This window comes from Nylanderia fulva, unplaced genomic scaffold, assembly GCF_048542155.1.
Source record: "Nylanderia fulva isolate GAGA-0341 unplaced genomic scaffold, ASM4854215v1 Scaffold80, whole genome shotgun sequence".
NCBI lineage: Eukaryota > Metazoa > Arthropoda > Insecta > Hymenoptera > Formicidae > Nylanderia > Nylanderia fulva.
In genome coordinates this window covers 17,502-37,528 of record NW_028190917.1, presented here as the reverse complement: position 1 = coordinate 37,528, position 20,027 = coordinate 17,502, and the positions used below count along the sequence as shown (strand labels likewise).

General features: G+C 28.6%; 2 protein-coding genes across 2 annotated transcripts; both read left to right on the top strand.

The window, feature by feature from the left end:
• Positions 1-12,127: 12,127 nt before the first annotated feature.
• Positions 12,128-17,541, top strand: LOC114940036 (uncharacterized). Its single transcript, XM_085489337.1, has 8 exons — positions 12,128-12,321; positions 14,615-14,835; positions 14,962-15,138; positions 15,563-15,709; positions 16,035-16,178; positions 16,251-16,486; positions 16,720-16,879; positions 17,198-17,541. Exons 2-8 carry the CDS (start codon positions 14,634-14,636, stop codon positions 17,320-17,322), a joined length of 1,191 nt encoding a protein of 396 aa, XP_085345463.1. The 5' UTR covers positions 12,128-12,321; positions 14,615-14,633; the 3' UTR covers positions 17,323-17,541.
• Positions 13,570-14,490, top strand: LOC146719972 (uncharacterized). The gene has a single exon (XM_085489340.1). It carries the CDS (start codon positions 13,570-13,572, stop codon positions 14,488-14,490), a length of 921 nt encoding a protein of 306 aa, XP_085345466.1.
• Positions 17,542-20,027: the final 2,486 nt, after the last annotated feature.

Sequence of the window (20,027 nt, the reverse complement as noted above, 5' to 3'; positions counted from 1 at the left end):
AAAAAGTATAAAATATATTATTTATATTAAATATAACCATTAACACGTTGATTGCTCAGCAAATTTTCTGTCTTATCGTATACATAAAGGCAATTGAAATTTTCATTATAATAAATAAATATTATAAAAATGATAAAGTATTGAAATATTTTATTATTTATTACATTATTATTTCTTCCCGCCATGATGATATTTTTAATATTATTATTAAGCAGCGGATTAATTTTTATCGCTGCGACGGCTTTTACTCGTAATGAATCTTTATGCTATCAACCATCAAAATATGTAATACCAATGCATTACGATATCATGCTTTCAACACTTATTGAAGGAAATACTTTCTATGAGGAATACAATATCAGCATAAACATTCTTAACAAAACGAAACACATTTACATTCAGAACAATTATGTATTAAAAATATAGTTCTAATTACAAATTTTGAAAGAAATAATGAGAATGATAAAGATACAGTTTATAAACTAACATATACTACTGAAAAAGACACAATTGATATTTCCTTATTGGATGAGTTATTACCAGGAAAATACACCTTAAATATAAAATATTATGGTACTGCTTATGAAGTCTTTAAAATTTTTGACGTGAAAGAAAAAACTACGTAAGTAAATAATAAATGTTTATTAAAAAGAATACAATATGCAATTACACATAAGACATTGCAATTAATATACTATTTATGTGTTATTTGACCCAAAAATTATTATATATCGCGGAATTTAAATCTAAGGGTGAACAATCTTTACCTTTATTATTATAATAATGTCATAAAATACAATATGTGTGGACGCATATAACATATATACATTTTGTAATTCCCACTTTTTTAATGCTTGTCAAAAGAGTTTCATTAATTTACGTTCTTCAAAATGTAGTTGGATAGGTGCTCTGCATTTCCAGATAATAGGCGCCCGACCATTTTTTCGAAAAATGCCATGTTTGCATCTACATAATTTATGGTTAGAAGCAACCTTTAACATTTTTGTAAGATGTGATGGATGCACAGCATTATCAAATATGCCGTTGCAAAGTATGGAATAAGATGACGACAATATGGTATGGAGACACTACGATACCACACCTGTAATGTGGACTGAACACGCAACAATGATTGTTTCTAATTATTTAATCCCTAATGATACCAAAACTCGCAACATTAAAATGTGGTGCAGATTTGGAGTTCACATGGAATATGCAAAAAATGTAATTGAAAATATCACGTTGTTTTTAAATGATAAATGGAAACATTCGAACAATATTTCGAAAATGGATCATGTTGCAATTTCAAATTTTCATGACAAAGGCACAATAATTTTCGGACTTGTTCTTCTTAGGTGAGTACAAAAGTTTAATATTACTTTAAAAATAAATTTATATTAATAAATAAAATTATAAAATCTTTTGTTTCCGTAAATGTTCAAAATTATAAGGAATTGCAAAAACAATTTTAGTAAAACAAAGTTTTTTCATATGTGTATTATTAAAAAATTAACGTTTACCTTTTTAATACATACATAAAGTATATAAAGTACATAAAGTACATAAAGTATGTATGCTGAATCATATCCCGTAAGGTTGATGTTATACTGCATTCAAGTTATAAAAGAAATGACATTTTTTTTATTTATTTCAAACTATTATTCTTTGTCAACAATATACATATTAATAGATACTTATCGTTGTTTCATATTGTAAATTAAATGTTAAAAATAATTATTTTGTTACGATTTACAACACCGATTTGCTAAATTGTACCCATGAGTTTGTAAATCGAGTATCTAACAATAAAATTATAGTATTGTAACAAAAATAAAGTTTTATTTTCTATAAAAGTTTTCAGTCTTAACATTTATATATAACTTTCAGGGAAACAGATATTATCTACGATAAAAATGTATATCCTGTTTCTCACAAAATCAAAGTAGCTCAATTAGTAGGATGTAAAGTGACACAACAATGGTTCAATAACTTGATAAACAATCTGTTAGTGCATAAATTTTGGTTTAAAAAAGGGCTTATTACATTGCTTGCAACGTATGCTGTCAATAAGATTATTCTAAATATTTTCAACGTTATCTTGCTCCCACCTTCTCGTAAACGATACAATACTTATGCATTCATATATCGCAAGATTTTCTTAAATCAAATCCTTTTTACAAAATCCATAAACATTGTTAGTGACTTATCTTAAAAACATTTAGCAATATATAAAATAATCGATTGTTTTTTAAAAAATACTTTTTTCACATATTTACATGTATATTATTATAATTTAAATTTAAAAAAAATTGGATTTTTTAACATTCCTTTATATTCATAAATTTTTATGAAATCTAAAATAAAATTAATTAATCAAAAACAAGTACACATAATATTTATTTAAATAAATTTGGTAAAAAGTCTGCAATATAATATCATCAGATAATAATTTAAAAAATGTTATATTTGCTAATTATATTAAGACCATATTTTAGATTTTATTATATATATTTTAATGTATGTTTTTCAAATTGAGAAAGTGTTTCGTTTCAACAATAAAGTAATGTTAATAATATTAGTATTTGTTTTTAATGCAAGTATCTTTAGAACGGTTAAATCGATATATTAATTATTTTTTTCTATAAATTTATCCAGATTATCGAATAAAAGATTTATTTGTTGTTCAAAATCAACATTACTCTTTTAATTTGGATGGTGATTATCATATGTGGCCTTCTACTTCACAAGTTAACATTTCATTAGAAATTCCCAATTGTATCAGAGGTATACGTAATATAACAAAGTAGTCTGCGTAAATTTTTATTTATTAATATTTTAAAATATGTGTAAAGTTAGAAGATAAGTAATATTCTTTATCCGGATTTTAATTAAATATTATTCTTATAAAAGTATACACGCACACACACACAAACACAAAATGTCCGGTAATAACTACACATGTGTAAATAGATGAGATTAACGTATAGTCCTTTAATGTTTTGCTATCTTCGTGAAAATTATTAAAAAATTTACTTAAAAAATAGAATGATAATCAGTACTGCATTAAAAGACATTTCACTCTTACGCGATTACTACCTTGTATATATATATATATATATATATAAAAATTTTAGTTAAAAAAACTGGGAGCGCTGCTAAATAATATTCTAACAATATTAAAATTAAATTGTTACTTTTAAACTCATTACAGTTAAAATATGTTTTGTGTTTAAATTAATTAATGTTACTTTAAGGTGCATTGTAATTTTGAAACTTAGCAGCGCGCCCAGTTTTTTTACCTAAAATTTTTTTATTTCTTTTTCACATGGCGCATGGACTTGGCATCTTGTTTATCTTTTTTTTCAAAAGATAAGTTTTTTTATGGTACGATTCTACATTTGCAAATTTAAATTTTTACTGATTCATTATACGACTCTATATATGTCTGCAACTTTAATTTTCCACTGGTACAAGTTTCTACTTTCACTTGGCGCAATTTTTTTTTTATTTCATTACTTTTGTTACGATTGTACATGGGTTTATAATCGATAATTTTTCATACAATTCTATTGTACATGGGTTTGCAATGTAGGATTCTACATAAGTTTGCAATGGATAATTTTTAATACAATTCTACATGGGTTTGCAATGGTTAATTTTTCATAGGATTCTACATGAGTTTGCAATGGTTAATTTTTCATAGGATTCTACATAGGTTTGCAATGGGTACGATTCTACATGGGTTTGCAATGGTTAATTTTGCCTAGGATTCTACATGGGTTTGCAATGATTAATTTTTCATAGGATTCTACATGGGTTTGCAATAGGATAGGATTCTACATGGGTTTGCAATGGATAATTTTTGTTAATGGCGTGCCCTTAACTGGTCGCCTTTTTTTAAAGTAACTTTTACTACGCAAGCGTTACACGATTTTCATAATTTTACTCATCATGAGCTATGCATGTGTTACGGGATTTTAAATTATCATTACTATTAAAATTATCATTAGCATTTAAAGAAGATGGTTGTATGATATTCAATATACAACAAAGTGGTATATATCAATCAATAGACTGCATATTATGACTTATTTCTCGTCTTTATTTTACACACACATACTTGACTATACTTATATATATTTATTTATTTTATTCATTATTCTATAAAAATCTGAGATATTTATTATTATATAACTATAATAGTTTTAAAATGTTTTGTGTAATATTATGCATTATTATATATATAATATTATATTTAAGATACACACACATACACACACACGTAGATGTTTTTTACATAATATCATTCAATATTAATGTAATATTTTTACAAATATTTTATTCTAATAGTAAAAATTATTAAAAAGGTAATTATATTTATAAAATTAATAATAAGTGCAAGTAGCATACAATTTTCGTAACGTTACATGTTACAGAAATTATATTTCTTAGTATAAAATAATTATATGAGTATAAAAGTCAGGCTCGTTAAATTAAAAAATAACTAATAATTGAAAGGCTAATACGAACTACAATGTGTGGATGGAAACCAAATAAATTAAAATTCTTGATTAGAATTTATGTGGTATGTTTCTGCACATACTTGTGCTTCTTCAGCTACTATATATTTAAATTTTACATCAATGAACCAATTCGTAATACTATACTTCATGATCTATAAAATAAAGACCCTAATTTAATTATATTTTTGGGCGGAGGGCCACAATTGGCTACAGATTGATTGCCGATAGCATCGATTGCCAACAGTCCGTTTGCTAACAAATCGTTTGCGTACAAAACTTTTTGCTTACAAATCTGTTACCTACAAGCTCTTTTGCGCAGAAATCAAAAAATTAAGAAACAAATATATGTATTTGCACACATAATACTATTATCTACAAACCAATTGCCTACAAGCAATCTCTATTGCGCACAAAAAGAAATTAAAAGACTACATACGTTTGCACACACAAACTATTGCACCAGCTACATTGCACACATGATATTATTATGTCAGCGATTGTTCCTTTTTTGAATATAACACTTTTTTAATTTTTACGAAAAACTTGCAATTTTTAACTTATTTCTATTAGTATGATGTTTTCTAAATCGGCCTAAGAGCCATAGCACAAAAAATTACGAAAATTAATTATTCGGAACTGTATCTCTTGGTACGAGATTACTAAAGTTCCATATATTAATTAACCTCAAACTTACATATGGAGAAATAGGCGCGAAAAATATAGGTCCGAAAAGTCGCTGAAGCGGGAATCGAACCCGCGTCTTTCACTTTCCGGGCGACCGCTCTAATCACGGCGTTATTTACTAACATCTACTAAAAAGGCAAATGAAAAATATAGGATCGAAAGGGTCTGAATACGAGTAGCTTAGTGGTAAGAGCAGTCGCCCGGAAAATGAAAGACGCGGGTTCGATTCCCGCTTCAGCGACTTTTTGGACCTATATTTTTCGCGCCTATTTCTCCATATGTAAGTCCGAGGTTAATTAATATATGGAACTTTGGTAATCTCGTACCAAGAGATACAGTTCCGAATAATTAATTTTCGTAATTTTTTGAGCTATGGCTCTTAGGCTGATTTAGAAAACATCATACTTATATTGTTTATATTGAGATAAAAATATTTATTTCTGAGTTTATTTCTATTAGTTTTTAAGGTTTATATATGTCGTAGGCAAATGGTTATTTTAGAGAAATAGCTTTTGAGTAGATAAATGCAATCTGCCTGGTCAAATGGCTTTTGCCTGTTTATGTGTGTTAAAATGCTATTTTATTCCTAGGCAAACAGCATTTGCCTGAACGTTTTTTAGGAAAATAAAAATTTTGGATATTGTTTCGAATGGGACGCTTCGAGTTTATGGCAGCCCTTTTGAGTACTAAAAATAGATAAAACAATATAATACATATAAGATTTGGATTAAACCTCGCTTCACGTGAAATGTAACAAACCTATGTAGAGCCTAGCCTTTGCGTGAAGAAGTGTGTGCTAAATACCATTTACATAATAGCGGTTTAGTCAAGTAGCATTGGGCCAGGAAAATAACAACGGGGAGCCGATTTGTAAGCAATAATATTATATGTGTGCAATGCAGCTTGTGCGCAATAGTATCGCATGTGTGCAAATGTACGTTTGTGTCTAAATTTTATTATTTGTGCACAAAAGAGCTTGTAGACAATAGATTTGTAGGCAAAAAGTTTTGTGAGCAAACGATTTGTTAGTAAACGATCTGTTGTCAATCGATCCTATTAGCAATTAATGGCAATAAGGATCCTCCCTATTTTTGTATGCATATGTATATATATATTTGAGTGTATGTACGTGCACAGATAAATGCTCGCGTCAATATAAGTGAATTTGTACGTATGTTCGTTTCAAAGAAAGAGAAAATTTTAAGAATCTGTTGGAAAATAATAGAGAGAGATTGTTTTACTACATTTATAATATAAACAAAGAAATATATATTTAACGCTTTTCAGAATCGTATAATGCAGGGATTAAACGGGGTACTTGAAAGAATCAAATATGAAGAAACTGAAGATAAAAACAAACTTAGAATACGTTTACGACAAGAAGCTGCAAGATGGGCATGTTTTCTCGGTAACATCACTTGTATGAAAGAAGCCAACAATACATTAACACAACATATCAAAGATACTGAAACACACAGGTAAATATTGTGACATATTTTTAGCCTTTTTTAATCGAATCTTATAGGTATTGTCTATAATGTTCAAATAATGATTTGATCAAGAGACCCATATGCTAATTTTTAATAAAAAAATTTTAATTTTTATAATTATAGACTTTAAGCCATGGTGGAAGGAATGAACATATTGTTATGATTTGATGATAATCAAAGAAGAAACCACTTGGCAATTAGTGTATGATATAAGATTGAATAAATCTGATACTAAATTTTTAGAATACTTGGCTTGCCCTACAGATACTAATCTCATTAAAAAGTATTTAAGATTTAATCAAAACATTTCTACAGAACAGGAATATCCAAATTCTTTAACAGTTTCTTACATATTATTATACAAAGCATGCGAATAACCATATTATACTGGAGTACATATTAGATCATTTTAACGAAATAAAACCAAAGTAATGTGGCATATTTTTATAAATGTTGTGTACAAAAGTTTATTACGTGTATTATATATACATACATTTGTTTATTTTTGTTTTTAAAATGTTAATATAATTGCAGCATTAATTATTATTATTAATAACGTATATTCCATAAATCTATCTTAGGTAAAAATTTTACATGTTAAAATATGTATACAAAATTTGATAATTCTGCGATATTAATAATTATTATTTAATGTTTAAAATAATTTTGATAATGTTAGAAAAACAATACATTTTAGCAAATAATATTATATGCCGTTAGAGGTATTATAGAAACTAACTTAGTTGAAGTGAATAACACAGAAGATTTAAAAAATATATTGTGATTTCATAGTGCAAATCTTTGTTTATTTTATATATATATATATATTCGATTTTCATCATGCGGAATAAAATTACGATTTATTTAATTCTATTATAATTAATAAAACGATTTGTTTTAGATGAATAACATTATGATAAATAAGGATGACTTATATTACCGAATTACAAGTCAGTTAAACATTCGGAACAATCAAACCGAAGGATAGAGAGAGATTTTGAAACATTTTTCTTTTAATTTTGCGTTTGTTTACCAACATTAATATATATAACAGAGAAAAGTATAGAATCGAAAGGATCTGAATAGCTCAGCTGGAAGAGCAGTCGCCCGGCAAGCGAAAGGTCTCGGGTTCGATTCCCGATTCAGCGATTTTCGGATCTATATTTTTCTCTTGCATTCATTTATTTATTTTCCGTAGGGGGGTTAAAGGGGTATTGAAATTAAATCTCAAAATATGAGATTATTTCATATTTAAAATCTTGGCCGTGTCCAAGTAAAAATTTGGTGCCTTGTGCACCGGTATTTAATTCTAACGAAAAATTATTTAGTTTCGTTAGGATAACGCATTGTCATCCGCGATTTGGCTCTTGTTGCCCGTCTTATATGTTAAATTTATTTTTCTTTTAATCTGAGGATGAAAAACAAATTGCAGCTTGACATACGTGAACATACTTCATATGAATAATTTTTTTATATTGTATAAATTATTTCTTTTATTGCTTTAGTTATTGTTTATTTAGATGTATTACATGCCTCTGTGTTAACAAAACATTATGACTGCATGCATCAAGTTTTTTATTTTTTGCAATTGTACTCGAAGTAGTTGAAATATATATTAGTTAATATTTTTGTAGTCACAAGAAAATAGCCATATAATAAATTTTATTGTTGCATATAATATAATAATATAAATGTATAAATATAAATATATATATATATATATATATATATATATATACAGGGTGACCCATAATTCGCGAACCACCGCGAATGGGCAGATAGAGCGTGTTAAACTGAATAGAAAAGTCCTGTATCATTTTGCGATATTCGCAATAATTATTGAGTTATTAACTAATATTCGCGGTGGTTCGCGAATTATGGGACACCTATACAATATATATATCTATATTATATATTATATACCCAGTAAACACAGTATATAAATGTTATATACTTAAGCATATTACATGTGACGTATATGTTAGTTGTAATTTCCCACTCATAGATGTAACATTTTTAATATTACATATATTACATTGTAGTTATATTGTCATTATATCCAAAGATAGCACTGACTTATCAATACATCAATGTGCTATTTGATATATAATTACAATATAACTACAACGTAATATATGTTATATTAAAATGTTACATCTATGAGTGGGAAATTACAACAAACATGGATGTTACATGTAACGTACACGTTATATTACCTGTAATATTCCGTTTTATTATAGCAATGTAACAATTATATATCGGTGTTTGCTGGGTATATATATATTTATATATATTCTTGTTAAATGATAAATGCACCTAAATGTACTATCTATTTATTTTGAATTATATATTAATTTGTTTTCAATTTTTCTTATGTTAATTAATAAAATTATATGTTTACGCATACACCCACACATACATACATAAATACATGTATATATAACGGATTATTATTTAAATATTATATAAATTTACAGCTAACATATTTATGTTTATATGTATTATAAAAACTTTTTTGGTAAAATTTATATGTGTGTGTGTATGGGTATATATAAAATAATAATATTATATATTACATATCACGCATGTTATATATACAGATCATATTATATATTAACCTTTAAAGGACGGAAAATTTTCAGTGCAAATCGACCTCTTTTAAAACGTGTAATTCATATATAAATCGAATGTATAACTTAGGACAAACCTCCGATCAAATAGGTGGTCCCTAAAGGGACCAGTCCCGTCCTCTTAAAGTTAAATATATAATTAATACATTATAAAAATTTGTAAATGCATATATATATACATGTATATATATATATATATATATATAATAAGTTTCTATAACTATAAGAATTAGTAATATGTTAACGTTATATGTAAACTAATTATGATTATATGTGCTATATGTTCAATAATTAAATATTTGACACATTTAATGTTATAATTTAAAATTAAAAATTAATTAGCATTTTTTAGTTTCCAATAAATAGCATAACAAAATCTCTCTTTTCTCTATCTTTCTCTCTATCTCTCTCTCTCTCTCTCTCTCTCTCTCTCTCTCTCTCCTCTCTCTCTCTCTCTACTCCCTCTTTTGTGTAAATCCATATTCTAATTTCAAAAAGTTATTTAAATAAAATATTAATCTTAATATTTATAAAATTATATTCCATAACTTTAAAATTGTACAACATATAATTCGGCGTTTCTTGCTGATAATTTTAATAAACCTACAAATACTGCAAAATGTGTCAATCTGAATTGTAATTTTCAATTATATTTAAAAAACATAGAAGCAATGAAAAAGAAAAAGTATTTTAAAACATTTGTCAAAATAATGTTTTTAAAAAGTTCGCGTATATTCAGTTCAATTCTTTATTCGTCCCCTAAGGGATTGAAGGCGCTTTTGAAGGAGCGTTCCCCAACCTTACAAACTCTTACAATCTTACTTATATTTACTCTTAACTCTACTCTTACATCTAATTTACAAATAACTTAATTCTACCTTAACCTACTTATCTACTACTTTAGAGAGAGAAAGAGCCGTCCCTACCTATCGCTTCGCTTCGGCTTCCGATTCCCCATACATTCTCCACCACCTCATTCATACCTCACTCATTCTCCTCCTCATACTTCCTTCCTCCTTTTCCCCTCCCTCCCTTCTTTCTTCCATTCTCCCCTCTTCCCTCTTTTTCTCTATTTCTCTCATCCATCCTTCCCCTTCTCCTCCTTCCTGCAGTATTTCCTTCATTCTTTCCCACCAGTTTCCCTTCCCCCCTTCTCCCCCACATTCTCCTATCACATGCTCCCATGTTTCATCTTCTATCCCGCATAACCTACACCTTCTTTTCCCCTCTTCTTCCCAGTATCTCGCCCCTCTCATCTCATTGTTCATTCTGAACCTAACTATCCTTCTCCATCTACTTTCCCCCCATCCCTTTCTCAGGTATTCCGGTAAACCCTCCTCCTTCCATTCCCCATACCATCTATTATATCTCGACTCTCTTATCCTCTCCCATCTTTCCTCCTTCTGCCTTTCCCTGTCTTTCTGTTCCCACCCCTCATATACTTCCTCTCCCCTTCCCCTTTTTTCCTCCATCTCTTTCCCTTCTATTCCTCTTTCTTCCCAGAATTTCCCCCTCTCTTCCTCCCACATCGTTCTTTCCTTTCCTCCCCTTATCCTCTCTTTCATATCCTCAAAACATTTCCTCGCTAAACTTCCTCCCCTTCCTTCCTCCAACTTCCTCTCATACCCTACCGCCCTCCTTCCTGCCCTTATCCTAAATTTGTCTTTTCCTATCTCCTCTCTTACCATATACCCCGGCGTGCACCAGTCTACTCCTAACGTCCACCTAATCCATCGCTCCTGCATTGCCTCCACCTCTCTCCTCTCCTTCCATCCCCATATTTCCGCCCCATATTCCAACACCGTCCCCACCAACCTTTCCATTAGCCATACTCTTTTCATCCAGTCTCCTGCAAACCTTCTCTTTCCCATTCCCCACACCTGTCTTATCACCGCTCCTGCTTTCCTAACTCTGTTCTTTACCTGCGCCTCCTGCCCCCCGTTCCTCTGTAGCTTATACCCTAAATATGTGAATTCTTTCACTTCCTCTAACCTTTTTCCTTTCCATCTCCACTCCACTCTCTTCATTCTTCCTCCTCCCTTTTTAAACCTCATTACCTTTGTCTTATCCACATTCACCTCTAACCTTTTCTTGTCCATATAACTCTCCATTTTCCCCAACATATGTATCATCCCTTCTTCATCCTCCGCCAACAGTAGTTCGCGTATATATATATAACATTTCTTCCATTCAAAGTGATAAATTTTAATATTAAAAAATTATCTTACTACTTTATTTACCTCTCTATTATTTATTGTTTCTTATTATTTTCTAATGATAAATGTCGAATCTAGTTTAGAAAAATAAAATTTGTACAGTGTTGCAACATAAACAAAAAATTCAAAAAATTTATAAAAATCCGTTATATACTGAAGTCGGAAAACAATTAGTATATCCTAAAAACTTTTTATAGCTAATTGATTAGAATATAAAAAGAGCTACTATGTAATACATGCACATATTTACATTTAGTTTTCTGTATACCTTACAGTATAGTGTTTTTATTTATTTCTAATTACAATATGTGGTGCATTAATAATGTTTGATATATTTACCAATATACTTTATAATTTTTCGACTCACCAATTTTTTATTTTTGTATAATATTATACATCTTATAGTTAAATATGTATAAAATAAGTATATATCTTAAAGTTTATAAAGTAATACAATTTAAAAGTAAGTACATCAAATTTGATTTGTGCATTCAAGCCGTACCATTTAGTTAATTATTATAAATAGTTTTCCTTCGTTTTAGAACATAATGGCAACATATTCTTAATTGCTAAAAAAATTGAAATCGAATATTTAATTCTTAAAGAATACACATATAATTAAAATAATGTTTTCTAATTATTTTTCAGTAATTTTCACTGACACTTTGACAGAGTGGAAAATATTTGGCGCTAAATAGGACTTCTGAAAGATATCAACAGGGACTATATAACAGGGATTATATAAACAATCGACAGCAGAGATTAATAATTAACACAAGTAAGAAAACAATATTAATAATTTTAAAAGATGCCACAAATAAAACGTCGATATTATCAACGAGTTAAAGAGATATCAGACTCAACAGTTAACATTGTACACAGCAGTTGTAGTTCGGATTCATTACAAATAGAGAGAGAGAGTGCATCCTCAATTTCAAATAGTAATATTTCATTATGTAGTAGTGCGAATGATGTATCGAATAATTTTTTATTAAGACAGAACATTTGTAGAAATAATTACCAATTAAACGACGATTTTGACAATCTTGAACAAGTAAATAGTAATTCTAATTATTTTGAAGAAAGTAACAATGTTTTAGAAAATGAAAGTATAAATAACAGCAATTTTGATATTACTGAAGTAATTAACATTGTTAATAATGTTTCTGCATCTAATAATCTCGCCGATATTTCATCTGGTTTTATTTTATGGCTTCAAGAATGGGCTCTTAAAAATCGTATTTCACATGTTGCACTAAATGAATTAATGACACGTATTAAATCTAAATATCCGGAATTACCTTCAGATGCTCGTAGCTTATTGAAAACTCCCAGAAAAGTAAATGTACAAAACGTAACACCGGGGCAGTATTATCATTTCGGTTTAAGTAATTGTGTCAAGCAACTTTTGTCGCGGTATTCTATTAAACATTTGCAGTTTATTAAAGTTAATATTAATATTGATGGTCTCCCTTTATTTAAAAGTTCAAGCGGTCAAGTTTATCCTATTTTATGCAATTTAATTGAAAATTATAATGAAGTAAATATTGTTGGAATTTATTACGGGAATGAAAAGCCTGCAGATGCAAACGTTTTTTTAAAAGATTTCATTGATGAAGCAATTATTTTAACAACTCACGGTATAACAATTAATGATCGAACTTATTCATTTAAAATTAATGCTTTTATATGCGACGTACCTGCTAAATCTTTTATTACATTTACAAAGGGTCATTCCGGTTATTATTCATGCCCGAAATGTACAGCAAAAGGGGAATATATTCATGATCGAGTATGTTATCCATATTTAAATAGTTTTCCTTTAAGAACAAATCATGATTTTAGACTAAAATTACAAAAAGACCATCATACAGGTACATCTATTCTAGAATCAATTCCTAATATAGATATGGTAAAAGATTTTCCATCAGATCCAATGCATTTGCTTTATCTGGGAGTTGTCAAAAAATTAATTGTCAAATTGTGGTGCTTTGGAACACCCCGATCTAAATTATCATTTAAGGAAATGAGTGAAATATCGAAAAAGTTAGAAATTCAAAAGATTAATGTGCCATGCGAAATTAATCGAAAAACACGATCATTATTTGAATGTAAAAGGTGGAAAGCAACTGAATTCAGAACATTTTTGTTGTATACGGGACCTGTTGTTTTGAAATCTATTCTTAATTATGATAGATATATTAATTTTTTAACTTTGCATGTAGCTGTTAGAATTTTATCAAATTCTAAGCTTATGAATCGTTATTCAGATTATGCCAAATTATTATTACAATACTTTGTGAAAACCTTCATTATTCTATATGGCAAACAAAATACATCGAGTAATATTCATAACTTATTACATCTTCATGATGACGCAATAAAATTTGGAACTCTGCAGGAATTTAGCGCTTTTCCATTTGAAAATTATTTGCAATCAATTTTAAAAATGGTTCGTAAAAATGATAAAGTATTAGAACAAATTGTTTGTCGAATAAGTGAACGAAATTTTTGTGTTAATGATAATCAAAAACTAAAGACAGTTAATAGTAAACTTCACAATCCGCATTTTAACGGTCCACTCATTAATAATTTAAATTCACATTCAGATTTTCAGATATGCAAACAATTTAGTAAAGTTACTTTTGAAAACTATACGTTAAAAACAGATGAACCTGATAATTGTTGTTATTTAAGTGATAGAGCTATTATAGTTGTTAAGAATTTTGTTTCAAATGATAAAGATATTTTTGTAATTGGACATAAATATAAGTCATTCATTGATTTTTATTCTGAACCCTGCAGATCATCTCAATTAGGTATTTATTTAGTCGATAATCTTGAAACTAACTTACAGATGTGGAACATAGCGCAAATTGTATATAAATGCTTAAAATTAAAATATAAAGATCAGTATGTTGTGTTTCCCCTTTTACATTCGAATTAAATATTATAATTGCATGCAATACATTTTCTCTGTCTCCTCTCTCCCCCTCTCCTTCTCTCCCTTCTCTCTTCTGCTTTCCCTTTTCTCTCTTTTTCTTTTCCTCTTTCAATGTACTTGTATACAGTTTTTGTTTTCAAATAAATATGCCGGGATCATCGTGGACTGTTGTAAAATTCAACAAAGAAAATTCAGTTGAAGCCGTACCAACTGCATGGATTAATAATAATCGTTGTTATTGGCCATCTTTCCAACAAGATAAAGTAATAGCAGCAATTCGAAAAAATGAAGAGCCGGATATACATTGGCCTTCATATGGAATAACCATTTTTCGAAATAGCACTTACAGTACGTTTTGGAACTTATTCAAGAGTTTATTAATAAAAAATATATTTATGATATGAAGTGATTCATAGTCAATTATTATATATTGATACAAATTATTAACTATTTAATTATTTCCACATTTTTTAGATGATTACATAACAGCAAGGGAGAAGTGTAAAAAAGCTGAAAATACATCAGATTTAAACTCGGAAATGTCTGGTGAAGAGAAGAAAAAGAGGAAAATTAGGAAAAAGCAATTTTTTTCTTCTTCTTCAGAAGACGAATGCAGATACAATTTTGTGCCGACACCTCCTTCTTTGAAAGGTTTATTTACATTATTTTATAAGTAACATTAATTTTTTTATAATAAAATGTATGTATTGTATTTTTAAATCTTTAGGAAGAATTATTTATTTTATTGTAGTCATAAAATTATTAAAGAGAATTTATCTTAACTTTTCGGAGATTTTCTACGCGTGAGTGTATACATCTGCGTGCAGAAAATCTCGATAAGTTAAGATAAAGTCTCTTTAATAATTTCATGACTCTACAATTAAATATTACATACATATATATACACACACATACATAACACTCTCTTTTTTCCAAATATTTTTCATTATTTTTAAACAAAAGTTTTACATTTTAATATTAATACTTAAATATTTAACTCTAAATAAATAAAAAGTAAATATATAATTATAAATAAATATAAATAAATATATGAAAATTTTATCTATATTTATAGACAATTATGGACAAGATGAGGTAAGAGAAAATACCGATGAAGAAGTTGCAATAACACAAGATGCAAGAAGTAACACATCAAGAAGTTCATGTTCTGGAGAGTCTTTTCAACATAATTTGTCTCTGAAAAAGCTCGAGCGTATAAAAGGTATGTTTAATTATTAACAATTAATAGTAAACTATAAAAAGTGATATTATATGTATAATGTATTGTTATATATAATATTTTTTATAAGAAGTCTGGAAAAAGGCATCAATAATCAGATAATATGGTATTTTTGAATGCATAACTGTAATCTAAAGATGGAATATTATTTACTATTACAAAAGATGTGAAAGTTTAAATAATTCCCATTTCGTGGGAGACACGCGTAGCGCTAATTATTATTATTATATAATATTAAGAAATATTGAAAAAATATTTTTATATTTAATTTATTAAACTAATTTTATTATTTTACAAAAATTGAAAGCTATAGACAAACAGGTAGCTGCACAACAGGACAATAATTTTGAGGTCAATTGTGTTAATTCAAGAAAAGAAAATTTACCATTTACTAATTTCGAATGCACGTGTCACCTTTGTCCAGCACACGTTCAAATGCAGAATAAAAATGGTATATATATTACTTTTAATTCATTGCGTATATATGTTTATACAAAATTATTTGTAATAATTGTTTTTCCAGAAATATATTTTAAAGAAATAATTCGTCAACAAAATTACTTCAAGGCGCAATTGTGGCAAACGTCCGAAGACATTCGAGAGATAAAAAATATTGGATTAAATCAATCTAATGGCATTAATAATGGCATTCAAAGACAGGAATCAGTTTTCTGTTTTTTTACACTTCCATTAGAAACGGAAGAAGAATTACAAGAAGTCGAGCAATTTTTAAAAAACCAAGTCAATTTTGAGACATCGGTAACGTATTTTGTTTTTATATTAAATACTTTAATTTTTTAGATGTAAATATTTTATTTTACTATGTATTTGCTATTATGTACATATAAATGTGTATGTTTACGCACACACACACACACACGCACACACACACACACACACACAGATACATATATATCTTATATGCATACCATTTTTTTATACAATTAATATTTAAAGTTATAAAATAATAAACATTAACACACAAATTGCAGGTAACAGAAGCATTACGTACTGGTGGCAAACATTGCTATGAATTTGTGAAACGAAATTTGAACCAACTTCTAAGTAATAAATTAGCACAAACCTACAGTTGGTTTGGAAAGAAACATAAAAAGAAGTTTTATGAATTGAAATTGGCGGAAATGTTAATTGGTAAAAAATTAATATTATCTAAATTAATTTAAAAATTAAATTTTTTACGATCTTTCTGTCTAGATTTCCGGATTTTGATTTGTTTATTTAACGTTTATATGTATTATATATATATATATGTATATTGTATATATATATATATATATATATATGTATGTATTATATCAAAAGGTCTATAAATCTAATGCAACATACAATATTTGCGAAATAGTTAACAGCTTAAAACGTAAAAGTCGAAGTAAAAAGTCGAAGACCTCTAAAAGTAAATAATTAACTGATTCAAAAACATTTTTACTCGATTTATATTCTATATTACAGCTGCAGGGGAAAGATACAACGAATCATTTACGAAAAAGGATATAGAAGAATCTGCACAAAAGTGGCTACGAAGAGCAAAGGAACGATTCGATGCAAGTGAAACAAAATTGGCGAATATGAAATGAATAATTTTTACAAAATGCTATAAGATATAAGCCATATGACTTCGATTATTCAACTGATATGTGTGATCAAAGACAAGTTTTATTTATTGCATTATTTTTATTTTTTGTTTAGTTGTTTTCTGAGCGACATTATATTAAGAAAAAGATAGATTTTCTATAAAACACGCCGTCAAATTTAATTTAAACGTATAAATAACACGTTAAACAATATTTAGATTATTTACGGACAAAAGATTTATAAGATATTTAATTTCGTTAACATTTCATATAATTTTATATATACTCGTTATATATATGTATTTCTTTCCCTTTTTACTTTATTTCTTTTGTTTATTCCACAGTATTTGTATGTTTTTGTTCTGCGCACATAGATTGCGTTAAAAGTATGTTAAAAGAATTTTTGTTTTTGTTCTGCGCACATAGATTGCGTTAAAAGTATGTTAAAAGAATTTTTGTTTTTGTTCTGCGCACATAGATTGCGTTAAAAGTATGTTAAAAGAATTTTTATGTTTTTGTTCTGCGCACATAGATTGCGTTAAAAGTATGTTAAAATATTACGGATTTTGTTAATACAATTATCTATTTTTTTTCCATTTAAGTCGCGCGCAAATCCATATAATATATCAGAAATTTTTTTTGTATTGTGCGTAAACACGATAAGGCCTCATAATTTCATATTTCTGCTGTGAGAGCTCAATATCAGCAATATCAATAACTTTCATCTAATATAAAAATGTATTTTTATATTAGATGATAGTTATTGATATATTGCTGATACTGAACTCTCACAGTAGAAATACCAAATTAATATATGAGGACTTATATCGTGTTTACGCACAATACAAAAAATATCTCTGATATATACGGATTTGCGCGCGACTTAAATGGTAAAAAATAGATAATTGTATTAACAAAATGAACAATTTTTATAAAATGCGTTAAGATATAAACTAGCTATATGTATATGACTTCGATTATTATTACATAGATGAAATAAGTTATTGATATTGAAGAAAAGTTATTTAACTATTAATATATATATAATATTATAAGTATTAAAAACTTAATAGTATTTTATTAAACGGCTGTTCTTCCTATACCAAAGTTTATCGTATAAAAGTAATATAAAAATTATATATTGTTTTGTGTTAAATATTTTTTAACACATGATTGTATTATTCATAAAATAAAAATAAAAACTAAACAAAATTTATTTAATTGTAGTTTTTAATTAATATTTACAATTAAAAGAATAAATCCTAAATCAGTCCATAATAGATCCAAAATCAATCCATAATTGATCCAAAGTTGGCTATATTTCGGACATTCTGTGGACGTACCAAGTTGTGCATAATGTACATCTAATGGACGTTCATCGAATGTCCGACGGACCTTATTTGGATTTTTAAAGGATGTCCCAATGTCCAAGAATGGATATTCACTGGACATACATTAGACATCCTTGTGCTATCTGGGCTCCAGAGACCGGCCTAGATACCACCAGGACCTCGGACTTTATCGCCAATTATTGTAAACCGTCTCTCGGGTAGCTGTTCGTGAGTGTCGTGGGTGTTGGTTGGTGTCGAGGGTACCGTGAAATTAAAGTAATTACCGGGAGTACCGTTTCGTTTTTTTCGTCTACTGTATCGCCTTGTTCGAGAGAGAGGGTGCTCTCTCTCTTCAAGTAACGTTACCGCGAGGCCAGCCGGCTTTGGGTTTCACGAGATTCGCCCTCTCCGCGGAATGCCGCCAACAGTCAATCTTTTTTGAAAGCGAGAATCTTCTATTCTCGTTAACCGTTATGTTCCGAGATCCCGTTTTTTTTTAAGTTACGATAATCAAGTGTAAAATCTTATACCTTAAGCATTTCTATGGATAGAATTGCGAAATTTGCGTGTAGCCGTTCTCCGCGATTGTGTAAATTATTCAATTTTCGACTCGGCAAGAGTCGCGCAAGAAAGTCACGAAATTGCCGTTAATTCTCGTTAACCGTTTTTTTTGTATCGCGCCGTGTTTCGACTCGTGTTGATGTGACCTCTACGCATACCGTGTTCACGTGATAGCGAGTTTGAGTTATCGGTCCGTTTACCGAACATTGTTATATCTTTCGTCGTTAGAATACCGTTGTTCAATCAGCCGCGATTGTTAACTATCATAATTATTTATTGTATTCCGGATTTCCGATCATTGAAGGATCGATACCATTGACGCCGCGAGTTACCTCTTTGTAGGTAAAATTTTCTATGTTCAATAATCCCTGTTACTTATTATTATCTCGTCAAATTGTTAATATCTATTCTTTCCCCGTAGGGTTATTTTTTTTTATTTGTAAGCGTCTGCAATATATATGTCTATTCATGTACCACCGTGTATGTTCTCTCTAACTACCTCTCTCTCTCTCCCCTAGAATAAGAAATACCTAGACCCGCGACTGACCACCGAATTTCCGTTCACCGACTTAAGGGGATGCCGGAGGTCTACTTTTACCGACCGAACCGATTATATTTTGCCACAATCAAGAAGTTTTTATTGCGTTAATAGAATAACAAATGCTTTTCCACGATTAAAGTTAATACAATAATAAAAGAGGGAGCAGTCTGAATGTGTGATAAAAAAACAAAAAATTTTTAAATACGAGTTTTTTTTTTGGTTTCTCGCGTCACGTCATAACAATATTTGCTTGTATAAAAGTTTCACAATTTATA

Coding starts and splice junctions, on each gene's coding strand:
- LOC146719972 (XM_085489340.1), top strand. CDS start 13,570: ATGAGTGAAATATCGAAAAAGTTAGAAATTCAAAAGATTAATGTGCCA.
- LOC114940036 (XM_085489337.1), top strand. CDS start 14,634: ATGCCGGGATCATCGTGGACTGTTGTAAAATTCAACAAAGAAAATTCA. Junction 15,139..15,562: donor GACACCTCCTTCTTTGAAAG/GTTTATTTACAT, acceptor CTATATTTATAG/ACAATTATGGACAAGATGAG. Junction 16,880..17,197: donor ATTGGCGGAAATGTTAATTG/GTAAAAAATTAA, acceptor TCTATATTACAG/CTGCAGGGGAAAGATACAAC.